The 25,401-nt window shown below is 48.5% G+C and overlaps 1 protein-coding gene across 1 annotated transcript in view; it reads right to left on the reverse strand.

The window, feature by feature from the left end:
* Positions 1 to 25,401, reverse strand: part of DNAH17 (dynein axonemal heavy chain 17) — a 120,884-nt gene that overhangs the window by 36,020 nt on the left and 59,463 nt on the right. Inside the window, exons 44-57 of the mRNA XM_007535566.3 lie at positions 21,845 to 22,127; positions 21,575 to 21,748; positions 21,129 to 21,336; positions 20,455 to 20,620; positions 19,493 to 19,595; positions 18,690 to 18,837; positions 16,170 to 16,261; positions 15,506 to 15,667; positions 14,956 to 15,120; positions 14,645 to 14,836; positions 5,728 to 5,994; positions 4,677 to 4,838; positions 1,704 to 1,937; positions 489 to 653 (exon numbers count right to left, since the gene is read on the reverse strand). Coding sequence (XP_007535628.1) covers positions 489 to 653; positions 1,704 to 1,937; positions 4,677 to 4,838; positions 5,728 to 5,994; positions 14,645 to 14,836; positions 14,956 to 15,120; positions 15,506 to 15,667; positions 16,170 to 16,261; positions 18,690 to 18,837; positions 19,493 to 19,595; positions 20,455 to 20,620; positions 21,129 to 21,336; positions 21,575 to 21,748; positions 21,845 to 22,127 — 2,521 coding nt within the window. The remainder of the gene's footprint in view (positions 1 to 488; positions 654 to 1,703; positions 1,938 to 4,676; positions 4,839 to 5,727; positions 5,995 to 14,644; positions 14,837 to 14,955; positions 15,121 to 15,505; positions 15,668 to 16,169; positions 16,262 to 18,689; positions 18,838 to 19,492; positions 19,596 to 20,454; positions 20,621 to 21,128; positions 21,337 to 21,574; positions 21,749 to 21,844; positions 22,128 to 25,401) is intronic.

Raw genomic sequence — 25,401 nt, forward strand, 5'->3', positions numbered from 1 at the left:
GAGCCCAATAACACCTCTTGCTGGTTTGGAGACTGTAGGCAAGTTGCCAGCTCCTCTGAGCCTGGGTTTTCTCATCTGACTAGCAGGGCTAGGATTGTGCAGACTGCAGGGAGAAATAGAGACGCCTGCCCATTCCCGACCAGGTGGGAAGGGCTCTGGTGCAGCAAATCCGAGCCCTGTCCCCCTATCTCCACCCTGGGGAGTCTCCTCAGACTCAGTGTGTTGTTCATAGACCACAGACCCAATTCAGCAGAAGCAGAAGGGAGCCAAGAATCTGCATTCTCATCAGCTCACAGAGCTGCTACCACCGTGGCAATTCGTGAGGAATTCAGCTCTGTGGAGGGAACTTATCTAAAGGACAGATTCTTCCAAACTGGGGGACGCTATGCTTGGGGTGACCCTCTTTCTGGAAAAAGCTGCTTCTGGCCTTTCCTGGGTCTGGAGGGATGGCAGTCCTCCCTGAAGCTGGGTGGCCGCAGACTCCGTACCTTGTTGATGACCTCCACCTTGATCTCCTCCTCATCAGCAATGGCCTTCTCCTTGCTGACTTTCTCTGTCTCCACACCCACCACTTGGATCAGCTTGTCTGCATTCTCATTTTTCACCTTTAGCTCAGCCTCCTGAATTGCCAGCTTGGCTTTTAAATCATCTACCTGTGGGGAGGCCAAGAGACCAGCAGGCTTGAGGTCCTCGTCACTGGGTACAGTCCTCCCTGTGGACGATTTGGTGGCCATGACGGCCACAGGGCCAAGCAGAGCAGTGTGTCAGCGAGTCACTGTGATTCCCAGTGATTTATTTCAACGTGTTTTCAGGTATTTATTGAGCACTGACTGTACATGGGGCAGAGGGGGGTGCAGGTATAAGACACATTCTCATCGCTCAAGGAGTTGCCAGTCAAGGTGGCTACAGTCACAGTGCCCTGAAGCGCTGGTCAGCCTGTGTTGGGAAGTGACAAGGTGGGACATTCTGCTCCATTTTTGATGAGTCCTACCATAGGCTGTCTAGTTACTGGGATCGTCCCCTGGAATGTATTCAGTGCTCCAGGAAGGTATATTTGGATGGGCTGGGTCCTCTGAGGGAGATGGCCTTGGCTGGAGTGGGCTGCTCCTCAGCAGATTTGAGCCGTGTCTTCCCAGAACCCCACAACCACCACCATGCTTCTCACCCCACCCCACCCCAATGGGGAGGTGGGGTGCCTGACCCACTCAGCACAGCTCCTGGCTGGAAATCTGGTCTGACTCTGGCCCAGAAGGACATCAGCTAGAGTCAAGATTCAGAGATGGGAAGCAGAAGGTTGGGCCACCTCCCACCTGCACCAGTGTCTGTTTTGTGGGTTCCCCTGGAGACACCAGCAGTGAACAGTAAAGGTGGAGTAGCCAGGCCAACACCATGAAGGACGTTTACAGCCAGGCAGAAAATGCAAAGATCACTATAGTGCAAAAACAGAGCTCTGCATGCGGTGCCCCCATATGAAGGACACTGGGGAGCAGATGTTTGCAGGGACTGTGACTACAGCAGTCCAGTCACTCAGACCTATGTGAAGCTTCCACCAGGACTGAGGTGCGCTGAGTGGCAGCACCAAAGCTCTAGGTGTTTACATTAAAACCCAGCTACTCGCCACTGAGAATGGCAGGTAAGCTGATTTCATCACGTGTCTGGGAAAAGGTTCCAGAAGCCGCGGCTGGAGCCTCGGTCTCTCCTACCTGAGACGCGGTGCTCTGCAGCTTCATCAGGCCGTTTTCCAGCCTCTCGATCTTGGCCACTAGCTCCATCCTCTTCTTGGTCAGCAAGTTCTGGTAGAGTTTGATTTGTTCCAGGAAGGTTTTGGGTGTGGTGTAGTTGAAGCGCCTCTCGGTGGCCAAGTACATCTTAGACATCTCATTGACGGTGGTGTGCACGTAGGCCATGAAGAAGCTGATGGAGGACTTGACTTCTGACTGTAAAAACAGGACGGTCTGTGTATTCCCTGATTCCCTGGTGGTAGACTCTATTTATGCAAGGGTCCTGGCTTCTCTCTCAGAAGATCCCAGAAGAAGAAGAGTCTGTGGCCTCAGTGAAACACAGGGCAAGGTTTGGCCTGGTTGCTGGGGACCCTGGAAGAGGTGTCGGTTCTCTCATGCTTAGAGGTTCAACCTTCACATGAGTCCTGAGATCTGTCAGGGCTGCCGGGGGTATGGGCAACTTTGTACTACCCAAGGCTGAGCTTGGTGCCAGGGACAAAGCAGAAAGTTACTGATAGTCTTTCTCTGACTGGCCCATACTCACACACTTGGCTTGATGGGAAAGGCAAAGCCTGATGGTGTTGGAATGGCCTCGGATAATCTAGCATTTACTGTGTGCATCCTACGCCAGGTCCTGGGGGTTGGAGCCCCTTTCCTATGCTCCTCCAGCCTCCCTCCATGTCAGGTTCCTGTACTTTAGCACCTGGGTCCATCCCACCTGCCTCAACATGGGTACTGGGAACACAGCCCCAGGAATCGTCCCAGTGGTGGTCATTTTCACCCAAGTTACTCTGGAACTATGTTCCTATGACAGGTCTAACAGGTGCCTCTTTGACATCTACTGTGGGATCAATGGGGGTGGGTGAGGCCTGGCTCTTCTGAGGCCCCACCTGGAACCCTACACCCATGTCCTTGTCCCCAGTGGAATGTCACTGCAGTGTTCTCTAAATAGCCCACCCAGCAAGTGAGCACCAATAATGATGACAACAAGAAAGGACTTTGTGGAGAAGTTAATTTTAGGCTTAGTTCATCCTACTGAACAATTAACTGCAAGTGTATTTAAAATAAACACGATACGGGTTAAGCGCAGGTGGCACAAAGCAAAAGGACCAGAGTAAGGATCCCGGTTCGAGCCCCCAGTTCCCCACCTGCAGGGGAGTCACTTCACAAGCGGTGAAGCAGGTCTGCAGGTGTCTATCTTTCTCTCCCCACCTCTGTCTTCCCTTCCTCTCTCCATCTCTCTCTGTCCTATCCAATGACAATGACATCAATAATAACTACAACAATAAAACAAGGGCAACAAAAGGAAATAAATAAATATTTTTTAAAAAGCCAGAACTCCCACCTTCTGTACTCCAGAATAAATAAATAAATAAAAATAAACACGATAATGAGGTGGAGTGGATTCTAGGGTCAATTTTCCCTCGCATTGGGATGGGGCTCAGAGTTCAACTCTCGCTTCTGAGCTGGTAACTAGCACATACGGTGAGTGTGGGAAGTGGGAAGCCTCTTCCAAAAGTTAGTCTTTTTGTTTATTGGCCAGAGCACTGCTCAGCTCTGGCTAATGGTGGTGCAGGGGATTGAAGTTGGGACTTTGGAGCCTCAGTTATGAGAGCTTCTTTGCATAACCATTATGCTACCAACCCCTGCCCCACACACACAAATTAAAGGAGGTCACACTCCACTATGCAACGTCCTTGTCATGCTCTATAGGAAGGATGGTACGGGTGGAGTTAGCATAGTGGTTATGGAAAAAGACTCATGTCTGAGGCCCCAAGGTTCTGGGTTCAGCCCCAGGCACCACCTTAATTTGAGCAGTGCTCTGGTACAAACAAACAAACAGAAGGGTGTGCCAACTAAACACAGATTCCAGCCAGCTCAGCTGGGTGTGTGTGGGGCTTAGGGCCCAAGGTGCCCAATCTGGTCACATAGGGTCCTTAGTCTTCCTGGACTATCCTGGGGGAAGGAGGGTCCAAGTCCACATGGCTGAGCTGATTGACGTAACTGTCCCCTGGCACAGTGACACCGGTTGACTTAACAAACAGCGACAGCCTGTTTTTGTTTATAGTTTTGATATCTTCTTCACTATGAAGGCTTTAGTTTTTTTTTTTTTTTTCTGGATAGGACAGAGAGAAGCGGAAAGAGGAGGAGAAGACAGAGAGGGAGAGAGAAAGAGAGACACCTGCAGACCTGCTTCACCACCTGTGAAGCGACTCTCCTGCAGGTGGGGAGCCGGGGCTTGAACTGGGATCCTTCTGCCGGTCCCTGTGCTTTGCACCTCGTGTGCTTAGCCCACTGCACTACCGCCTGACCCCCAGTAATTTTTTTAGGTGTTTTTTTTTTTGGTTTGTTTTTTTAGGTTTTTTGTTTTTTGGTTTGTTCTGCTCAGTTCTGGTTTTGGGTAATGCTGGGGACTGAACCTGGCATGAAAGTCTTTTTTTGCATAACCACTATGCTATCTCCCAGCCCAGCATTCACAATGCACAGCACTATATTAAAACACCCCTGATCACGATGACTGTTTTTCCCCCCTTTAAATTTGCACCCAGAGGGCCAAGAGGTGGCTCGTCTGGCAGGATGCACACATTATTTTGTGTGAGGATGTAGGTCACATGGTAGCTCCTGTCGCCTTCCTCTCTCTCTCTCTCTCCATGTAAATCTGGGTTTCAGTATCTAAGAAAAAAAAAAGGTCACCAAGATTGGTAGTTGTTTAGGCACTGAGCCCCAGCAATAACACTGGTGACAAAAAATTTAAAATTAATGTACCCACCCAGTGCTTGCCATGCCCACCCTCATCCCAACCTGCAGGCTGAGGACAAGCTCCCTCCCTCTACATTAATTCACCGATCTTCACCTGTCCTCTGTGACTGGTCAACAATTTGTTTGGTTTTCTATGTTAACTCTTCTTGTCAACCACGAGGTTCCAGATGCTGGCATGATGCCCCAGACACCTACCGGAATCCCTGGTGTTTCTTCCAGGAATCGAGCACTGACCGACACCAGGGCATCTTCCGGCCACTCGTGGAACCAGTTGATGGCCGTGCAGTTGACCACAGCAGGGAATTTTCTTGCACGGACACGCAGGACAGAGCCCACAGGGGAGAAGCACAGGATGACCTAGATGTGAGACACAGGCCCACAGAGGTCAGTCCTATCCCTTCTGCAGGGAAAGGCACTGGGAGCTGTGCTGCCTCCAGACACCAGGGAACACATTCACAGTGGCTTAATATAGGCTTGACTGACTTCAGGAAACACTAAGGCGTGAAGGTGTGGAGGGAAGGACTCCCCTCAAAAAAAAAAAGGTGGCTGAATATTTGAGTGGGAAGTGGGCATCCACACGGGGTAGGTGAAACCCCTGAACAGGCAGGGCCACAACCCTGCTAGTGGGAGACAGAGCACCTCTGTAAGTCCCCTAAGGACAGAGGTCCTCTGGGCATGGATGGTGGAGGGAGTCTTTCTCATGCTCCAATCCTTTCTTCCACAAGTACAGTGGCTTCCCAGGAATGACGGTCCCATCAAGGAGCCAAGTTCAGGGAGCATCCTTCACCCCTGCCCGCCTCCCTCCCCCCCACACACATTGTTTTATCAGACTGGTCACCAGGCAGAGGGGAGGAGAAGGAAAGTTGCTTCATTTGCATGCACCAGGCAAAAAACTGACAACAGGCTGGGGCCTAAAAATGCTATGGCGCTGGACCCTGTGGAGAGGATATCTTTTCTAGTTCAGTGGAGGAGTGAGAGAAGAAGCCCATGTATGGCTGGCTTGGGTTGGCTAAGAAGGACTGTCATAGTAAACTTGTTTACTTACACTTGCAGTGTGTTGGGGGCTTGTATGCATACAAAGCACTTCAAGTGGCCGTGCCTTGTCTTACCCAGCCAAGAGCCCCACTGCACTCTCCTAAGAACTCTGGAAGGACTAGCCTCAAACTCAACAGAGGAAAAGACCCAGGTCCTAGAATGGAGTGGCCTCCGTGCTGCTCTCCCAGGACCTCTGTCCAGAGACGCCTACCTTTAGCTGCCTGCGCACTTTCTCAATGAAGAATTTCCAGCAGGTCTCCCGAGTGTCAGCCATGCCAAGGGACTTCACTTGTGGCCGCATGGAGGAAATAATGTTCTCCACCTCATCGTCCATGAACAGCCCAGGAATCTCCCCTGAGGCCAGGAGGTCATTGATCAGCACCAGAAACTGCTCCTCGGCCACCTGAGAGTCGGTCATCAGGAACACCGAGGGGACGTTCTTGACAGCTGACTTAATGTACTGGGCGGCCAGGTCGAGCTGGGACCAAGGAGGAAACGGTCAGAGTCTTGGCCAGCAGGGTTGCCCCACAGCCACCCAGGATGGAAAACCTGGAGGTCAGCCTCCCAGAAGATGATTGGGGTCTGTACAAGGAGGACCCAGACCCCTGTTGCTCAGTGTAACCCAAAGGGGGTAAACTGTATCCATGGGTAGAAGGCAAATAAGAGATGTGGACTAGAGATAGCACAGTCTGCTAAACGTATCATTTGCATGCCTGAGGACACAGAGGCTGAAGGTTCAGTCCCTGGCACCAGCTTATGCCAGTTGATCAGTGCTCTGGTCTATCTATCTCTATCTCTCTTTTAAAATTTTTTAATCTATTTATTTATTGGATAGACAAAGCCAGAAATTGAGAGGGAAGGGGGTTATAGAGAGGGAGAGAGACAGAGAGACACCTGCAGCACTACTTCACTACTTGTGAAGCTTTCCCCCTGCAGGTGGGGACCAGGAGCTCAAACCTGGATCCTTGCGCACTGTAACATGTGCACTTAACCAGGTGAGCCACCACCCAGGCCCCTTTCTCTATTTTTTAATGGTGAATTCACCTTTTTTTTTTTTTTAACCAGAACACTCAACTCTGGCTTACAGTGGTATAGGGGATTGAACCTGGGACTTCAGAGCCTCAGGCAGGAGAGTCTCTTTGCATAACCATGGTGCAATCTACCCCCACCTGCTCTGGTATCTCTCTATCCTCTCTCATTCTTTCCTAATAAACAAACAATAATATTTTTTAAAATGACCACAAAAAGGGGCTGGCAGATGGCTCGCTTAGCAGAGCACATTTTCTTGCACGAAGACACAAGTTTAAGCACTGAGCCACCACATGGGGGCACCTATACAAGTGTCTCTCTGTCTCTGTCACACACGCTCCCTCTCTATCTTTCACTATATTTAAAAAAAAAATTGTCTGTCAGCAGTGATGGAGTCATGTAGGCACTGAGTCCCACTGATAAACTCACAAACAAACTACAACAGCAATGCCCCACAAAAATAATGTACATGTGAGGCTGGGAGGTGGCGCACATGTTACACTGCACAAGGACCCAGGTTCAAGTCCCCGGTCCCCCACCTGCAGGGGGAAAGCTACACAAGGGTTGAAGCAGGGCTGCAGGTGTCTCTCTGTCTCTCTCCCTATCTCCCCATTATTCTCAATTTCTGACTGTCTCTATCCAATACATAAATGTAGTAAAAATATTTAAAAATAATGTACATGAGATGTGGATGCACCTCAGGAGATTAAGCTGAAGCAAATATAGCACAAATGACAAATCCTATAGGCCTCCAATCATCAGTGGCATCCAGAGTTGTCAAAATTCTGACACAGGAAGCAGGGTGGTAGGTTCTGGGACTGGGGGAGGGGAGGCAAGTGTTTGGTGAACACGGAACTTCTACTGGGAAGTTGAGAGAACTTTAGGGATGGTTACACAGCAATATGACTGTTCACTAAATTGTATGGCTAATATGCTTACTGTGTGTTCTGCCTCACACAGTAGAGAAAAAACAAACAAACAGAAATCACCTTCAAGGGCAACCCCAAGAGAGACCCGGAGTAAATGCACTACAGGCCTGAGCCTTAATTCTAGGAAGAAGAAATACTCCTCAGAGCAATCCATGCACTAAGCCTGCATGCACAGTGTGGAATGAAGAGCAGGGTCAGGTGGGTGGGAGCCCAGTCACTCACAGGCCTGTACACAAACCTATCTGCTGGGGAGAGCCTCTCCCATCCCTCGTATCTCCCTCCCTGGTTCACTGCCTCATTATATCCATGGGAAAGGGCCTCCAGGGCATCTCAATCACCTTGAGGCAAGCTATGTAGTCTTCAGCCCCACCTCCACATTATTTCAGAATGATTCTGGGCCATGCCCCACCTCTGCCCACACATCCTGAAGTGGTTGGTTTTCTTGAGACCAAATCCAAGGATTTACACTTAGCACATCATGTCATTTGGGGTGCTTTCCTAGGGTATCTCTAAACTCCAGAGAGCACCCACAGCACAGGGCATGGGCTTGGTGACACTGTCATATCATTGAGCTACACTAACAACATAGATCATGTTGGCACATGATAAGGTTAGAACAACAGTACTTGCTGTAACTCACGCTTCCCCTAAGATGACACAAGGTCCTTTTGTCATGTCTGTCTGTGTCCTTAGTTTCATATCTACAGAAGCTGCTGAATAGACAATAAGGAATGAGCAGAGCAGGGCTTGTTTTTGCTCGCTCTCTCTCTCTCTCTCTCTCTCTCTCTCTCTCTCTGATAGGTTTCAGATGACCAGATCTCAGGACTGTTGCTGCTAATGCCCCTGAGTCACACACAGTCAAGACAGAACTCCCACGGCTGCCTCGGGGGAGGGAGGTATCTGAAACCCATGGCACAATCATGAAAAGAAACCAAGCAGTCTGGGTGGTGGTACAGTGGCTACAGTGTTGAACTTAAAAGCATGAGGTCACTACGCAGCTATTAAGAACAATGAACCCACCTTCGCTGACCCATCTTGGATGGAGCTAGAAGGAATTATGTTAAGTGACCTAAGTCAGAAAGATAAAGACGAGTACAGGATGATCCCACTCATAAACAGAAGTTGAGAAAGAAAAACAGAAAGGGAAACTCAAAACAGGATCTGACTAAATTTGTAGTAGGGCACAAAAGTAAAAACCCTGGGTGGAGGGTGAAGGTGGATGTTCAGCTTCCTGTGGCGGGGGGGAGGGTGTTGGGGGGATGGGATGGGACACAGTCTTTTGATGGTGAGAATGGTGTTTATGTACATGCCTATTAATTTGTAGTCATATAAATCACTATTTAAGTAATATGAGAGAGGAAAAACTGATTGAATGTCTCAAACTTTTTAAAGCACAGACTGAGTCTTTTTAGTACATTGGCCGAGTCTTTGATATATTGACTCTCTTAAAAGCTTAGTCCAGAGAGAACAAAAGCAACCAGTGGCACAGCTATACACAAATAATGTCAAAGGACATAAAATATGGCGATGGTGTCTATGATACAGCAAATCCTAATGGAGGGATTTTCAAAGTTAACCCAACTGCCAAACAGTATGATTATTGAAATAACTATCTATTATAACTATCTATTGTCTTCTTAAACCCTAAAACAACAGGAACCTCCTGCTTCCTCTATAGAGCGAGCCTATGTTTCCCCCAATCCTGGAACCTCTGGAGTGGGGCTCACTTTCCTGTATGCTTCTCTCAAGTCAGGCCAAAAGATATTGCATCCGCCGATCCCAACCTAATCAATGCAATGAGTGCCACCTCAGCATGCTTCACCTCAGACTGTGTCCAGAGACGTCAGGCATGGAATGCCAACCCTTCACCCTCATCACTCGGTGAGACCTTTCCTTTCTTTCTTTTTTTTTTTTTTTTTAGATTTTATTATTATTTTCCCTTTTGTTGTAGTTATTATTGTTGTTTTTGTTGATGTCATCATTGTTGGATAGGACAGAGAAATGGAGAGAGGAGGGGTGAAGACAGAGAGAGAGACAGACACCTGCAGACCTGCTTCACCGTTTGTGAAGTGACTCCCCTGCAGGTGGGGAGCTGGGGACTCGAACTGGGATCCTTATTCTGGTCCTTGCTTTTCATGCCCGACCCCCAAGACCTTTCCTTTCATAGTATTCATTAATTCCATTCCAGGAAGTTCACTTCCTAACAAAGTCCCAAAACCTACATATAGACCAGGAACCCATAAGACAGAGCATATGTTCACATGTATCCATGAATTAGGGCAAAATATATACCTGAAAGCAAAAGTGCACAATAGTCTGTAGTGAGTTGGTATCAAGTTCATAATGAAATAGTGTCTCCTTAGACTTAGATACCCTCCTCAACCACTTCCTATTACAGTTCTCTCACTCACTCCAAAGCTAACCTTATCAAAGCAAAGACTGCAAAAGCTGAATAAGGGCAAGAGACTGGCATACTTTAACGATGACTCTTTAGTCACTATCAGGCCATTCCATCAGCTGGGACCCTAATCAGGGAATCCTGAGATTCCCAAACAGACTTGATGGGCCTAGAACTCCAATAAATCTCTCTCTCCATTGTGACCGGTCATTCCTATCAGGAACAACACAATAGACCCCTTTGTGGGCCCCCATAGGACCTTGCCCTCAACTTGGATCAACAATGGTAGAAAATGTTCCATCTTCCAAAGGGAGAATGGACAATATACTCTATGCTACACCTGAGGAAGATGGGTCGATATTGGGGCAGCTTGGAATGTTCCTACTCATGACCACAGAATGTGAGCTCAGATCTACATGGATGCAGAGATTACACACGCTCCTAAGCTAATTATGGGCCCCAGATCACATCAAATCGAAGGGGTTTACAGTCAACAATATTTATACCCCTTTCCCATATTGGGGAGCTACTCTCTTGCCTGATCCAGCTTTCTAGCCCTTTTTTCCAGCCATGACATCATCTCCCCAGATAATATTTAGGATCCACCTGTATATCAGATTTCAGGTTCAGGCAAAAACAAAAACAAAAACAAAAAACACTAGTATAGCCACAGGCCCTTTGAAATATAACTAAAATATGCCTACTAGCTATCTACAAAATGGAGGACCCCCCAACTCTTCATCAGCACTATTTCAGCCTTTAGGTCCATGATTGTTCAACAATTTGTTTGGCTTTGTATGTTAACTCTCTTTTCAGCCACCAGGTTCCAGATGCTAGTAGGATGCGACCAGACTTCCCTGGACAGACAACTCCACCAATGTGCCTTGGAGCTCCGTTTTCCCAGAGCCCTTCCTCACTAGGGAAAGAGAGAGACAGGTTGGAAGTATGGACCCACCTGTCAACGCCCATGTTCAGCAGGGAAGCAATTACAGTAGCCAGACCTTCCACCTTCTGCATCCCACAATGATCTTGGGTCCATACTCTCAGAGGGGTAAAGAATAGGAAAGCTATCAGGGGAGCGGATGGGATATGGAGGTCTGGTGGTGGGAATTGTGCGAAGTTGTACCCCTCTTATCCTATGGTTTTGTCAATGTTTCCTTTTTATAAATAAAAAATTTTAAAAATGAAAAAAGCATGAGGTCAAACTGGGAAATGTCATGCATGTACAAACTATTGTATTTATTGCCGAATGTAAAACATTAATTCCCCAATAAAGAAATAAAAAAAAAGCATGAGGTCCTAGTTCAATCTCCAGTATCCTATGTGCCAGAGTGACATAAGAGTGACTCCCAGGAGTCGTGTGGTAGAGCAGCGGCACGAAGTGCATGTGGCATGAAGCACAAGGACCGGCATAAGGATCCCGGTTAGAGCCCCCCAGCTCCCCACCTGCAGGGGAATTGCTTCACAGGCGGTGAAGCAGGTCTGCAGGTGTCTGTCTTTCTCTCCTCCTCTCTGTCTTCCCCTCCCTCTCTCCATTTCTCTCTGTTCTATCCCACAATGACAACATCACTAACAACAACAACAATAACTACAACTACAATAAAACAAGGGCAACAAATGGGAAAATAAATTTTAAAAAATTAAAAAAAAAAAGAGTCGGGCTGTAGCGCAGCGGGTTAAGTGCAGGTGGCGCAAAGCACAAGGACCGGCATAAGGATCCCGGTTCGAACCCCGACTCCCCACCTGCAGGGGAGTCGCTTCACAGGCGGTGAAGCAGGTCTGCAGGTGTCTTTCTCTCCCTTTCTCTGTCTTCCCCTCCTCCGTTTCTCTCTGTCCTATCCAACAACGACGACAACAACAATAATAACTACAACAATAAAACAACAAGGGCAACAAAAAGGAATAAATAAAAAAAAATAAAATAAAATATTAAAAAAAATTTTAAAAAAAGAGTGACTCCCTGTCTCAAGTTACTAAATAAATATTTAAAAAAAAGGAGGAGGAGGAGGAGGAGGAGGAGGAGGAGGAGAGGGAGAAGGAGAAGGAGAAGGAGAAGGAGAAGGAGAAGAAGAAGAAGAAGAAGAAGAAGAAGAAGAAGAAGAAGAAGAAGAAAAAGAAGAAGAAGTAGAATAGGAAGGAAGGAAGGAATCCATTCAGTAAGATTTGGTTAAAAGGCCAAAAACTTTTCACTGGAGAAGATGCAGTAAAATGATTCAGGTTCACATGTAAATATAAAATGTGCAAAGAAGCCTCAGGGAGCCAGCATGAGCTCACTCAGTTGGCTGAGATTTGGTGAGACTCTGACATACTGAGGCAGTTCCGGAGGTATGGTGTGTGGGAGAAGCTAAATTAGGAACATCTTTCCTCCTCCTCCTCCTCCTCCTTCTTCTCTCTTTTTCTCTCTCTCATTACATTTCTTGTACCAGAGCACTGCTTATTTCTGGTTTATACTGGTGTGGGGGGATTGAACTTGGGACCTTGTAGCCTCAGGTATGAGGTATAATGGTTTGCTTAACCATTATGCTATCTCCCTAGCCCAGTATCTTTTTCTCAATATTTTATTATTGTTTTTTAAATGAGACAGATACAGAGAGAAAGATACTGCTCATCTCTGGCTTGTGGTGGTGTGGGGGATTGAACTTCTGGCATCTCAGGCATGGAAGTCTTTTGCTTATCATTATACTATCTCCCCTGCTCTCAGTTTTTCCTAATGATAGGACTTTAGTTTCTTTTTTAAATTTTTAAAATTATCTTTATTTATTTATTGGATAGAGACAGCCAGAAATCAAGAGGGAAGGGGGTAGTAGAGAGGGAGAGAGACAGAGACACCTGCAGCCCTGCCTCACCACTTGAAAAGCTTTCCCCCTGCACGTGAGTTTGTTTCTTTTTTTTTAAATAGGATTTTTTAAAAATTATTTATTCCCTTTTGCTGCCCTTGTTGTTTTTATTGTTGTAGCTATTATTATTATTGACGTCATCGCTGTTGGATAAGACAGAAGTGGAGAGAAGAGGGGAAGACAGATGGGGGAGAGAAAGACAGACACCTGCAGACATGCTTTACCACTTGTGAAGCAACTTCCCTGCAGATGGGGAGCTTTTTTTTTTTTTTTTTAACCAGAGCACTGCTCAGCTGTTGCTGGGACTGAACTTCAGATCTCTAAGCCTCAGGATGGAAAGTCTGTTACATGAACCACTGTGTATGCCAGAACTCACCCAATGCTAGGATTTTAAAGCTACAGTTGGCTACTCTCTCAGTAGAAAGGATAGAATCCGCTAGAGAAATAGAGGACTGTGATGACCAGTCCTGGCAGTGGCCCAGGAGCAGGTCTGAGAACTAGTCATCATCCCCACCGTCCTTCCTGGGGTCCTTGACAGTCACCCTGTCCACCAAGATCCTAGGGGGCTCCCCCCACCCCATGAATTAAGAAGAGGCCCTCTGGTTCTGGCATTGTCCTGGCCCACGGAAGCAGCACTGGCATCCGTGCAGAGACATGCTCATGTGATGTGGTCAAATGTATTCCAGTTCTAATCAGAGGCGTGTGACGTGTTCTGGACAAATTGTGTTTGACTACCACACAGTTCCCTGAGAGAGCAAATTTTCGGGAAAAATAAATCAATCAAAAGCCTCGGCGGTGTGTCTTGGGAATGGGAGACCTGCTTACACTAATGTTTATTTAATTAATTTGAACAGCAGCCACGCAGAGTTCTGAGCCTGTAGTTAGACACCAAGTAACAGGCCTGAATGATCTAATCTGGAGGCCTGGGAATGATGCAGAACCTGCCCATGTCTAGGAGTCAGAAGGCCTCCCATAGCTGCTGCTATCTGAGCTAACTTTACAGACACAAACTCACGGTCAGAGACAGCACTTCTCACCTTCTTTAGAGGGGTGTGGACACTTGGCGAAAATGTTTCCTAAGAAACAGTTAGTTACCTTTCCCCCCCCCTTTTGTTGCCCTTGTTGTTGTAGCCTTGTTGTGATTATTATTGTTGTTGTTATTGATGTCGTTGTTGTTGGATAGGACAGAGAGAAATGGAGACAGGAGGGAGAAAAAGATAGACACCTGCAGACCTGCTTCACTGCCTGTGAAGCAACTCCCCTGCAGGTGGGGAGCCAGGGGCTCGAACTGGGATCCTTACGCCGGTCCTTGCTCTTTGCACCATGTGCACTTGACCTGCTGCGCTACCGCCCAACCCCCAAGTTAGTTACCTTTTAAGATAAAGGCCTTGCTGCTGCTGTTCAAATCTGCTGGCTAGTTTCATTTTGCAGAGCTTCAGAAGGCTGAGAGTTTTGTTTGAGATCCTTCTCTTAGAGCAGTTTATTGAAAAGTGACATCTTAGGGTTGGGTGGTGGCACAACCAGTAAATCATACAGATTATTATATGTTAAGACTTGGGTTCGAGTCCCTGGCAGGGGGGAAGCTTTACAAGTGGTAGAGCAGGCTGCAGTCATTTTTCTCTTCCCTTTCCTCCCTGCATCTATCTCATCCTACTTCTGTCTCATCATCATAAAAATTAAATTAAAAAAGAAAAGTGACATCTCTTGGGCTGGCAAAGAAGCTCACTTGGATAGAACACTACTTGGCTATGTGTTTGACCCAGGCTTGAGCCCAAACCCCACCACACTGAAGGAAGCTTCAGTTGTTGTGGTATCTTAACTCTCTCTGCCTCTTTGACTCTTATTTTATATATAAAGAAAAAAAAAGAAAAAGAAAAAGAAGAAAAAGGAAAAAAAAGAAAGAGAAAGAAAAAAGAAAGAAAAGTGAGAACTCACCTTGAGGTCTGGGATTCCATAGCCCTTCTTGAGAGTGACCTGAAACACGTCTAGGGCACTGATGTAGGCAGCCAGACGTGAGAGGCTCTGCTTACCGCTGCCACCCACCCCCACCAAGAGGGCGTTCCCTCGGGGGGACTCCAGGATTCGGTTAATCCGGCAGATGTGTGACACTGCATCTTCAAACAGCACCTGAGGACACCAGAGAGACGATCGGCCTCTGACCATGTCACCCGGGGCACCATGACAGGGAAGGGGAAACCCATGACCAGGCCCCTTGCTCCTGTATGCACAGCCCAAGCACCACTCACTAAGTTCATAACTGCGTTGACTTCATTGTAGCTGTCCAGGACGTCGACTAATATCTTGTTCAGCTGAGCCACATCGGTTACTGAGAGGTACTTGGGATCACCGATCCCTTGAGCAAAGTGGCAGAAGATGTTTGGCTTGGCAAATAAAAGCTCTTCTCCCAGGTCCTGGAAATAAGTGATGAGGGTTTTTTGCTATTTGTCACACTGGCAGCTAGCAGTGGTGGCCTAGGAGGTCTCAGGATGCAGGGCCAAACCTTGACAGCCTGACTCATGGCTCCTGTGGACATCACAAACCAGTGGGCAGAAGTCTCTGGTGGGAAGACCAGAAGACACCACAGAGCACACTGATCCAAGCAGGTCTTTCTGCTCTACACATATGCGGAGGGAAGTGACCACATCAGATCTGAGGGGTCAGTTCCTTCTCACTCAGATGCATAACCACTTGACAGTTACACCATGGGATCTGACATGGTCCTTAGCATCCCCACCCAAAGGCCCTTCCAGCAGTTCTGGAAGTATCCTTGGCCTGGGACGTGGTGCCAGAACTTACATCAAAAAACTTCTTGGTGGAGGCTATAGTGACTCTGCGTAGAGTATCCTGGTCTTTCTCATCGACCATCTTGTCACCATATACACGCTCAGCCTCATGCAGCCAGAGGCGGACCAGGTCAAGTGGGGTTTTCAGGACCTCTGCGGTAGAGAACAAGAGGCCCTGCCCAGACACAGAGAGTCAGTGTTATGGAGGACTGTGTGCAGAAGAAACAAGAAGGCCGGCATTTTCTAGAGGAATGATCTGCGAAATGGCGGGCACTTGCATTTGGGACCAGGGAAAGTCACTGAGGACCACAGACCTATGTGTCTGTGCGGGAGGCTGCAGCGTGTGTCTGAAGCCTAAGAATTTTCGTCACAAGACAGGGTGCCTTAGCCATCACCCTCCCTGTCAATCAGCACCGTTATCATTACTATCATCATTACAATGACCATCATCATCACCATCACCACAATCACACTTTCACTGTCATAGTCTCACCACTACCATGCCACCACCACCATGATCACCATTATATTCCTGTCACTGTCACCATCATCATCATCATCACCACCGTCAGTCCACAGGTCACTAGGGTCTCTCTCTTGTGAGAGGCAGAGCAGAGATTCTATGTATCAGGAGCTAGATTATATGGCGGTCTGACATAGAGCTAAGAGAGTAGTACCTGGAAAATATTGGAGAGGTCCCTGAGGTTGAAGACATAATGAAACTTAATGGCCGTGGGAAGAAATGTTGCTGTGACTTTCTGATGCAGAGCTGTTAGAAGAAAAAGACATAAATTGGGGGACGGGGAGGGGATGGGACACAGTCTTTTGGTGGTGGGAATGGTGTTTAAGTACACTCCTATTAACTTGTAGTCATATAAATTACTATTTAAGTAATATGAGAGAGGAAAAACTGATTGAATGTCTCAAACTTTTTAAAGCACAGACTCTTTTTAATATATAGGCCGAGTCTTTGATATGTTGACTCTCTCAAAAGCTTAGTCCAGGGAGAACAGAAGCAACTGGTGGCATAGCTATATACAAATAATGTCAAAGGACATAAAATAATGGCGATGGTGTCTATGATACAGCAAATCCTAATGGAGGGATTTTTCAAAGTTAACCCAACTGCCAAACAATATGATTATTGAAGTAACTATCTATTACAACTATCTATTGTCTTCTTAAACCCTAAGACAACAGGAACCTCCTGCTTCCTCTATAGAGCGAGCCTATGTTTCCCCCAGTCCTGGAACCTCTGGGGTGGGGCTCACTTCCCTGCATGCTTCTCTCAAGTCATACCAAAAGATATTGCATCTGCCGATCCCAACCTAATCAATGCGAGTACCACCTTAGCGCGCTTCACCTCAGACTGTGTCCAGAGATGTCAGGCATGGAATGCCAACCCTTCACCCTCATCACTTGGATGAGACCTCTCCTTTCACGATAGTCTCTAATTCCATTCCAGGAGGTTCAGTTCCTAACAAAGTCCCAAAACCTACATATAGGCCAGGTCCCATAAGACAGAGCATATGTTCACATGTATCCATAAATTAGGGCAAAATATATACCTGAAAGCAAAAATACACAATAGTATGTAGAGAGTCAGTATCAAGTTCATAATGAAATAGTGTCTCCTTAGACTTAGGTACCCTCCTCAACTACTTCCTATTACAGTTCTCTCACTCCAAAGCTAACCTTATCAAAGCAAGGACTGCAAAAGCTGAATAAGGGCAAGAGACTGGCATACTTTAACGATGACTCTTTAGTCACTATCAGGCCATTCCATCAGCTGGGACCCTAATCAGGGAATCCTGAGATTCCCAAACAGACTTGATGGGCCTAGAACTCCAATAAATCTCTCTCTCCATTGTGACCGGTCATTCCTATCAGGAACAACACAATAGACCCCTTTGTGGGCCCCCATAGGACCTTGCCCTCAACTTGGATCAACAATGGTAGAAAATGTTCCATCTTCCAAAGGGAGAATGGACAACATACTCTATGCTACACCTGAGGAAGATGGGTCGATATTGGGGCAGCTTGGAATGTTCCTACTCATGACCACAGAATGTGAGCTCAGATCTACAGGGATGCAGAGATCACACAGGCTCCTAAGCTAATTATGGGTCCCAGATCACATCAAATCAAAGGGGTTTACAGTCAACAATATTTATACCCCTTTCCCATATTGGGGAGCTACTCTCTTGCCTGATCCAGCTTTCTAGCCCCTTTTCCAGCCATGACATCATCTCCCCAGATAATATCTTGGATCCACTGGCATATCAGATTTCAGGCTCAAGGGCAAAAAGAAAAAAAAAAAAACACTAGTATAGCCACAGGCCTTTTGAAATTTAACTAATATATACCTACTAGTTATCTACAAAATGGAGGACCCCTCCCCAACTCTTCATCAGCACTATTCCAGCCTTTAGGTCCATTATTGTTCAACAATTTGTTTGGCTTTGTATGTTAACTCTCTTGTCTACCACCAAGTTCCAGAGCCTAGCATGATGCTGGCCAGACTGCCCTGGACAGACAACCTAACCAATGTGTCCTGGAGTTCCACTTCCCCAGAGCCCTTCACCACTAAGGAAAGAGAGAGACAGGCTGGGAGTATGGATCCACCTGTCAATGCCCATGTTCAGAATTACAGAAGCCAGACCTTTAACCTTCTGCATCCCACAATGACCTTGGGTCCATACTCCCAGGGGGTTAAAAAATAGGAAAGCTATCAGGGGAGGGGATGGGATACAGAGTTCTGGTGGTGGGAATTGTGCGAAGCTGTACCCCTCTTATCCTATGGTTTTGTCAATGTTTCCTTTTTATTAAAAAAAAAAAAGACATCGATTCCTATACTCTTAATGGCCTCAGGAAATGCAGAGCTGAAAGTATAGTCTCTAAAGCAAATGGACTATGAAACGGTGACAATTCAAGTCAGAAATATGCACTGCTCTAGACAGAGGAAGTGCACTGCCCCACTGACATGTAAATCATTTCTGTGCACTGAATTTCCTAACCTCTACCTCCCCCTCAAGCGAGTGGAGTTCACATTCTCTCTTGTCGAAACACAGCATCGTTTAAAAACTATTGATTTGAAAGTATAAATAAAATATTCACCAGAGGGAAAACTGAAGAAGCCGTCGACCCCATAAAGCAGTCTTTCCTGACAGGAGAGTGCAAGAGGTTGGCCCGCTTACCTAGAGCGGAGGCCACCAGCTGGTTGCTCAACCTCTGGACCACTATGGGGGCCGAGCGATAGGCCAGGTGCTGGGACAGGATGGTGTTGTAGATGGTGGTGAGGGCCTCCTGGCCTGGGAAACTCACAGCAAACACGCAGAAATGGCGCTGCCAGAATTAACCACAAACCTCAGTCATGGGGTTTGGAGGTCTGGGGTCACCTTTCTGGGAAAGTGGACTCTCTCTCCATTGCCGACTGTCTAGTGGGCATGGCCAGAATGCTTCCCTCCTTGTGTGTGGTAAAATCCCATTAAGTATTGATTACATCGGAAACAGCCTGGCTCACTTTATGTTCTCAAGAAATATTTGGCAGGGACAAGCGCGTGTCTGATCACAGGCCTACGCTTATATTCCAGGACTCCAGCATCTGCTTAGGTCAGTGGAAGCTCAGGTCCTGCCAGTGTAGGGCAGCTGATAGGAGCCAGGATATCCAGTTCAGTCTGAATTTTAGAACAACAACAATCAACTTTAACAAAAGTATGCCCCCAATATTGTGACACTGCTAGTGTATGTTGATGCCAAATAAATGTTTGCTGCTGATCTGAAATTCAGATTTTTCTGGGGATTTTTTTTTTTTAACTTGCAAAACCCAGCAGTCATATGGGATCACAGGGAGGGCTGTCTAGCCTCTGGATATCCCAACCCTTGGGAAGTTCCTGAAACCTCCCAAAAACCCAAGGGGGTTCTCCAGAGAGTGTCAACCTATAGCCTTAGGTCCCCGGTCAACATGGCAGCCAAGTGAAATGATACAACTTCTGCCTACCTGAAGCCTGGGGTCAATGGTGAAAGATCCAGAAGTGGGGTTCATACAAGCCACATATTGACAGTTATGCACATCCTTTAGCGTCAGCTTCTGCCTGTCATACCTGCACAAGCGAGACCACCATCCTGCAGCCTCCCCCTCCCTCTCCCCCACCCCACCCACCTCAATAATGTCTTGCACATGGTTAAGAGAGCAACAGCAACAACAGCAAAACTCCAACAGGTATCAATGATCTGTGAGTTAATCGGCATCATACCAAGTTGTCATTTGCCCAGATGCCCCGAGTGGGTGGTCTGATCCAGGGCATGTGTGGGTGTGGAGAGAGTAAGACAAAGGACAGGATGACATGAGCCCACTGACCTTTCACCTCTCTGTTTTCAAGAGACATTTCAAACAGGAAGTGACTGAATGGTTCCAAGCACAGGGCTGGGTTAAGATTCCAGGTTTCCCATAGGCAGTGTGGGAACTCTGGGGCACGGGCCAGCTTTGTGACTCGGTGTGTTGTTACTGGTGAGGTCCAAGTGCTCTCACGCTAGTCAGAGAAAACATCTACCAGGTCCTTGAAGTACCAGAAGGGCACATCCAGTGTTTGCCACCCCATCAGCATCATCGTTGGTGCTAATTATTATTATTAAATAGGCTTAATAGTTTTCTTGATGTCAGAGTCTTGATAAGTCTAGGGTACTGGCTGAGTTACCGGGATATAATGAGCATATGCATATTTTCTTGTGCTGTCTGCAGTTTTGGTCCTCTGCTCATTACACATCACTTTTCTAGGAATTTCTAGGAATTCCTCAATAGCAGACACTGTCAGGATCTTCTCCTGTTCTGCTGTCACATTTGTCTAAGGGGCCTATTTCATGGCAGTCAGGAAGAGGCTGTGTGCATCTGCAGCCCAACTTCTGATGGGACTTTGGTTTCAGAACCGCCCCCACCCCCCTTGCCTCTCCCCTTTTGCTCACCAGTGCCCATGGTCCATGTGCTGGCGGATGAGGGTGTGGGGAGCCACCGTCCCGTACTTGTCCACCTCTGGCATGTTCATGTCGTCGATGAAGTAGATCAGCTTCTTGGTGCCTGGTGGCCCATAGTTGCGCCCTGATTTCTTCTCCAGCGGCTTCTCCAAGACCCCTAGAGCCGCCACAGAGCACTGGCTGAGTCTGCGCCAGAGAGCCTGCTAGGCGACTCCTCTAGTCTGCCAGGTGGAGACCCAGGCCCCTACAACGAATCCAGCAACCCATGGGGGTCCCAGATGGGTGGGCTTTGAATCTGCCCACTTCAGGAGAAAAAGAGAGGGTCTGAAGCCCAGGCGGTAAGAACCTTCTTCCCCACTAGTTTAGGGTTGTCTCAGATTGAGGTGGGGCGGAGCTCCGTGAGGGGTTTGCCCCCTGTCTGCTCTCTAGGGAAAGAGCCCAGTGGGCTGGAAGAGAGAGGCCAGCAGCTAGTCTCTGGGTCTGTGCTGAGAAGAGACCACGGGGAATGTGGGGGTTGGAGCGGCAGCTGCAGGAGACGCATGTGGCTGAGTGAGTCAGTCCACAAGAGCTGTAAGGACCCACCCCAGACCCTGACCTTATGCTACAACCCTGCTGCTGGTCTCTACCCTCCCCTCCCCACCCCCGTAGCCCATGCCCAGCCCCACCCTGCAGCATGGCCGAGGTGGTGTAGAAGTTGAAGGGCACGGCCTGCACCAGGAAGTCATCAGTGCTGAGGCTTTCCAGCTTGTCCCCCATCAGCACCGACTTGCCCGTCCCAGCGTTCCCCACCAACATCACTGGCCACGATTTCTCCATGAGCAAGTTCATGAAATAGCGGATGCGGATGGTTTCCGTGGTGTGCACCAGAGAGGCCTGCGAAGGGGTGGGATGGGGGCAGGAGGATGAGGGTGAGAGGATGCCATGACTTTCAGACATCGGAGCCCCACCCACCCGTTTCTACTTCTGACTCACTGCAGGTAATCAGTGAGTTCAAGCCCACGTCTTGCTTGAACAGCACTGGTGCCTGGGCATCCTACCTAAAACCCTGGGGCTGGAAACTTAGTTCTGCTCCCCGGTGGTCAGTATACTGTCCCCACCCTGAGGCTGTTACCTGCAAAGGGACATCAGGGTCCAGCTCAAAACTGGGTACTCTGTCCGTCCAGGGCAGGAACTTCTTGGTTTCGGGATCTATGTAGTAGTCAAAGATGGTTCCTTGGGAGGGGAACTTGATGGTTTTAAATTCATTGACCCACCATCTGCTGAACTCCACTCGGTAATCCACCAGCTGGAAAAAGACAAGAGGTGAAGACAGGGCTCCGTAACAGGGCTGCGAGAGATAGTGGGGGGGGGGGGGCGCTGGGCTCCCAACAAGGCCAGTCACCTGATCCTGAAACATGGCTCCACCAAAGGCCCAGAAGCAGGCGAACACGAAGTAGAGCTCGTACAGCTCCTTGGGGGAGTCGGGCGGCGCTGTCTTCTCTGTGAGCAGGCACTCCAGCAGGTACAGCAGCATCTGGATGACTGTGATCTCGGGTACTGGTGTGATCTTCTTGAAGCCCACACGCACTTTGTCCAGGCACGTGGGCAGGTATTTGTCAAAGAGAATCATCAGGTTGGCCTTTTCTGACTGCACCTTTCGCCTCTCAATCCAGCTGCTCACCACCCTGGGAGAGGTGGGGGAGAGGGCCATCAGGTGTGGTGGTGGTGGTATTGGATCCGCCAAGATCTCTTCCCTCCCTTGGGAGAGCTTCTGTGTATCTCCCTGTGAAGTTGGCGTTCTGCCTGACATGGGGGTCAGATGCAGACTTTCAGGGGGTCTGATGAGGGGGTGGCAAGAGGGGTGGAGTCTCCCTCTGGGGTCCTAGCTTTGGGGGGTTGCTATAAGCCTACACAACTGTGGGGCCAGGCGGTGGTGCACCCAGTAGAGTGCACATATCAAGTAAAAGGATCTGAGTTCAAGACCCTAGTCCCCCTTCAGAAGTGTTGAAGCTGTGCTGCAAGTATCTTTTTCTTTTCTCCCTCTCTCCCTCCCCCTTTTCTCTCAATTTCTCTTCATCTTGATCAAAAAGGAAAAAAGGACCCCCCCCCCCCACGCACACACACAATAGCCTCCACAACTGGGAGCTATTCTGGCCACCCTGAATGGAACTTGCGGGGGGGGGGGGGAGCAGTGGAGCTTGGGGGAGGTAGAAGCAAAGGAGAAGAGAGGAGAGAAGGTTTTGTGACATGTCTGGGTGGAGTTGGGAGAGTGAGAAGGTGAGAAGGGAAGAAATGGGAGAGAGAGAGAAAGAGAGGAGTCAAGCGGCAGCATCTCATGACATCTGCTGGACTCCAGGATTCAGCCATGCCTGAAGCATGCTGGTTTAATTGAACCAATCAGATTTTTTTTTTAATTCAGCTAGTTTCAGTTACATTTGTCATGTGAGAGGAAAGGCCCAGACCCATTCCACGGGCTCTCCTTGACAAGCCGTGTTGTGCTAGTTGGCACCCACCCGCCTCTGGAGTGGGTTGCATAGACGCGGCCCACCACAGAAGTGAGGGCCATGAAACCCTGGGTCTGGGTTCCAGTCAGTACTTCTGTGGCCAGTGGTGGACTTAGGCAAGTTGTCTGAGCCCCAGAATTTCTCTCTGTGAATGGGAGTGATGGTAATCACCGTCAGAGCACGACCTAAGCCGATATTTTTCAAGCCTTGCACACTAAGTGCTAAATAAGTGCCTGCTAAAAGCATAACCAGCGTCCAGCTCCCTCGTGGGTCAGTGAGCTCAGGGAGCGTGTCATTTCCAGGATGCTGGAGCCCAACCAGGAAGCTCACGTTACCAAACACGGACGGCCTACGTCTGCAGCCTCATACACGCCCTTCTCTGAAGGAGCTCTTGTCTGGCAGCCCTGCTCCTCCATGCCCCTCTGCCCAAGCAGGGACTGAAGAGCCACAGACTTTGGCCCCACGGCACCCGGATTGGCTAGGATCACAGAGCAAACTCTGATCTGTCAGTGTCTCCAAACAAAGCAGCCCCAGGGCCTGGGCTGGCTCAAAGGCCTTTGGAAGGCACACTGACCTGCAAGGTGTACACACAGACTGCTGCCTTTACTTGAAGGTGTGGCATTATGTTTTTAAAAATATTTTATTTATTAATGAGAAAGATGGAGGAGAAAGAACCAGACATCACTCTGGCATCATGTGCTGCCAGGGATCGAACTCAGGACCTCCTGCTTGAGAGTCCAGTACTTTATCTACTGTGTTCCCTCCCAGACCATGCATTATGTTTTAAATCTCACTTAAATTTTTTTTTTAATTACCTTTATTGGATAGAAACAGTCAGAAATTGAGAAGGTAGGAAAGATAGAGAGGGAGAGAGAAAGAGACACACCCACAGCCCTGCTTCACCACTTGCAAAGCTTTCCTTCTGCAGGTGGGGACGAGGGGGGGGGGCTCGAACCCGGGTCCTTTGCACTGTAACATTTGTGCTCAACCAGGTGCGCCACCACCAGGCCCCTTAAATCTCGCTTTGTTTAGAGGCAGTATTGGGACATGCACACTGACTCTCATTGGACAAGTTGCCTTTCTGTTTCCTAGGCAAGCCGCACTCTTGCCCTGTCCCCCGAGGTGGCTGGGGACAGCCGGCCCTAGAGCCTGCACTTGTCTTCTGGGAAGTGCACCCGTTTCCCAGCCCAGCTTCCCTGTGGAGAGCTGCTCTCTGAGGCTCCCCTTCACTTCACAGCCTCATCTCTTCCATCCCCTCAACTGTTCCCCATTTTGCCCCTTCCTTGGGAGCCCTGAGAATTACTCCAGGCTCAAAGGCAGCTCTGCTTCTGGCTCCTGTTATCCCTGCCCCTGTGGCCCAGGAACCCATATTTTTCTTCTCTCTGATCACCAGGTCTTGGCAGCTCCCCAGACTTGGTCTCATTTCTTCTGCTTTGCCTACTATCACCCATAAAATGCTCAGATGTGGTGCAGTGGACAGAATGTAGGCCCTCAGAAGGCATGTCTGTCTGAACTCACTAATGTACCCTTATTTGGAAACAAGGGTTTTGCAGATTAAAAGACTTTGAAAGGACTGGGAGTTGTGTGTGTGTGTGTGTGTGTGTGTGTGTGTGTGTGTGTGTGCGCGCGCGCGCTGCGCGCGCACGTGTGTGTACTGGGAGGTGTGTGTGTATGTGTGTGTGTGATCTCATGACTGTCCCTTATAAGAAAGTATTTGGGAGAGAGGCACAGGAGGAGGCACAGAGAGAAAATGGCCACGTGACAAGTATGCAGACACAAGTCCAAGGACAATGTCAAGGCTTGCTGGCAGTCACCAAATGCAGGGGAGGGACTTGGGGTTAGATTGGCCCTCTGAGCCTCCAGAAGTTACCATCCCACCCCATGCCTTCATCTTAAAACTTTCATCAGCAGAACCATGAGAGATGGACTTTGGCTGTGAAGCTGCCCAGGTTGTGGGCCCATGTTCTGGTGGCCACAGGACACTAAGATGAGGAGGCGGACAGTTTTTGCTACAGATGACAGCCCAGAGGTGTGGGGTTTTGGTGGATTCGGTCCTATCTCTGCAGAGGCCATGGTACCTCCATCCTACACACAGAGCTCTCATTTCCCACTGCAGAGGAGAGAGGAGCTCAGGCAACACTCTCACGCCTTCCTCTCTCCCCACCTACAGACCACATCTGGAAACAGCAATGTCTGAGCCTCACGCTCCCATCATTCTCACCTAGAAAACCAGACCTTCCATGTTGCCCCAGCCACCAGAAGACTCATTTCTAGAAAGAGATGCATTCTTGTTCCTCCTCCCAGTTCCCCAATTCATCACCACCTGGCTTTGGCCCTAACGTGCCCAGGGGGTGCTTCCCAAGCTAACAACAGGCTCCCAGCTGTCAAGCCCAAGGGCACTCTTCTGTCCATGGTTTCCTGACCTTGGGTGTGACCCACCAGACTCTTTTCCTGA

This window comes from Erinaceus europaeus, chromosome 12, assembly GCF_950295315.1.
Source record: "Erinaceus europaeus chromosome 12, mEriEur2.1, whole genome shotgun sequence".
NCBI lineage: Eukaryota > Metazoa > Chordata > Mammalia > Eulipotyphla > Erinaceidae > Erinaceus > Erinaceus europaeus.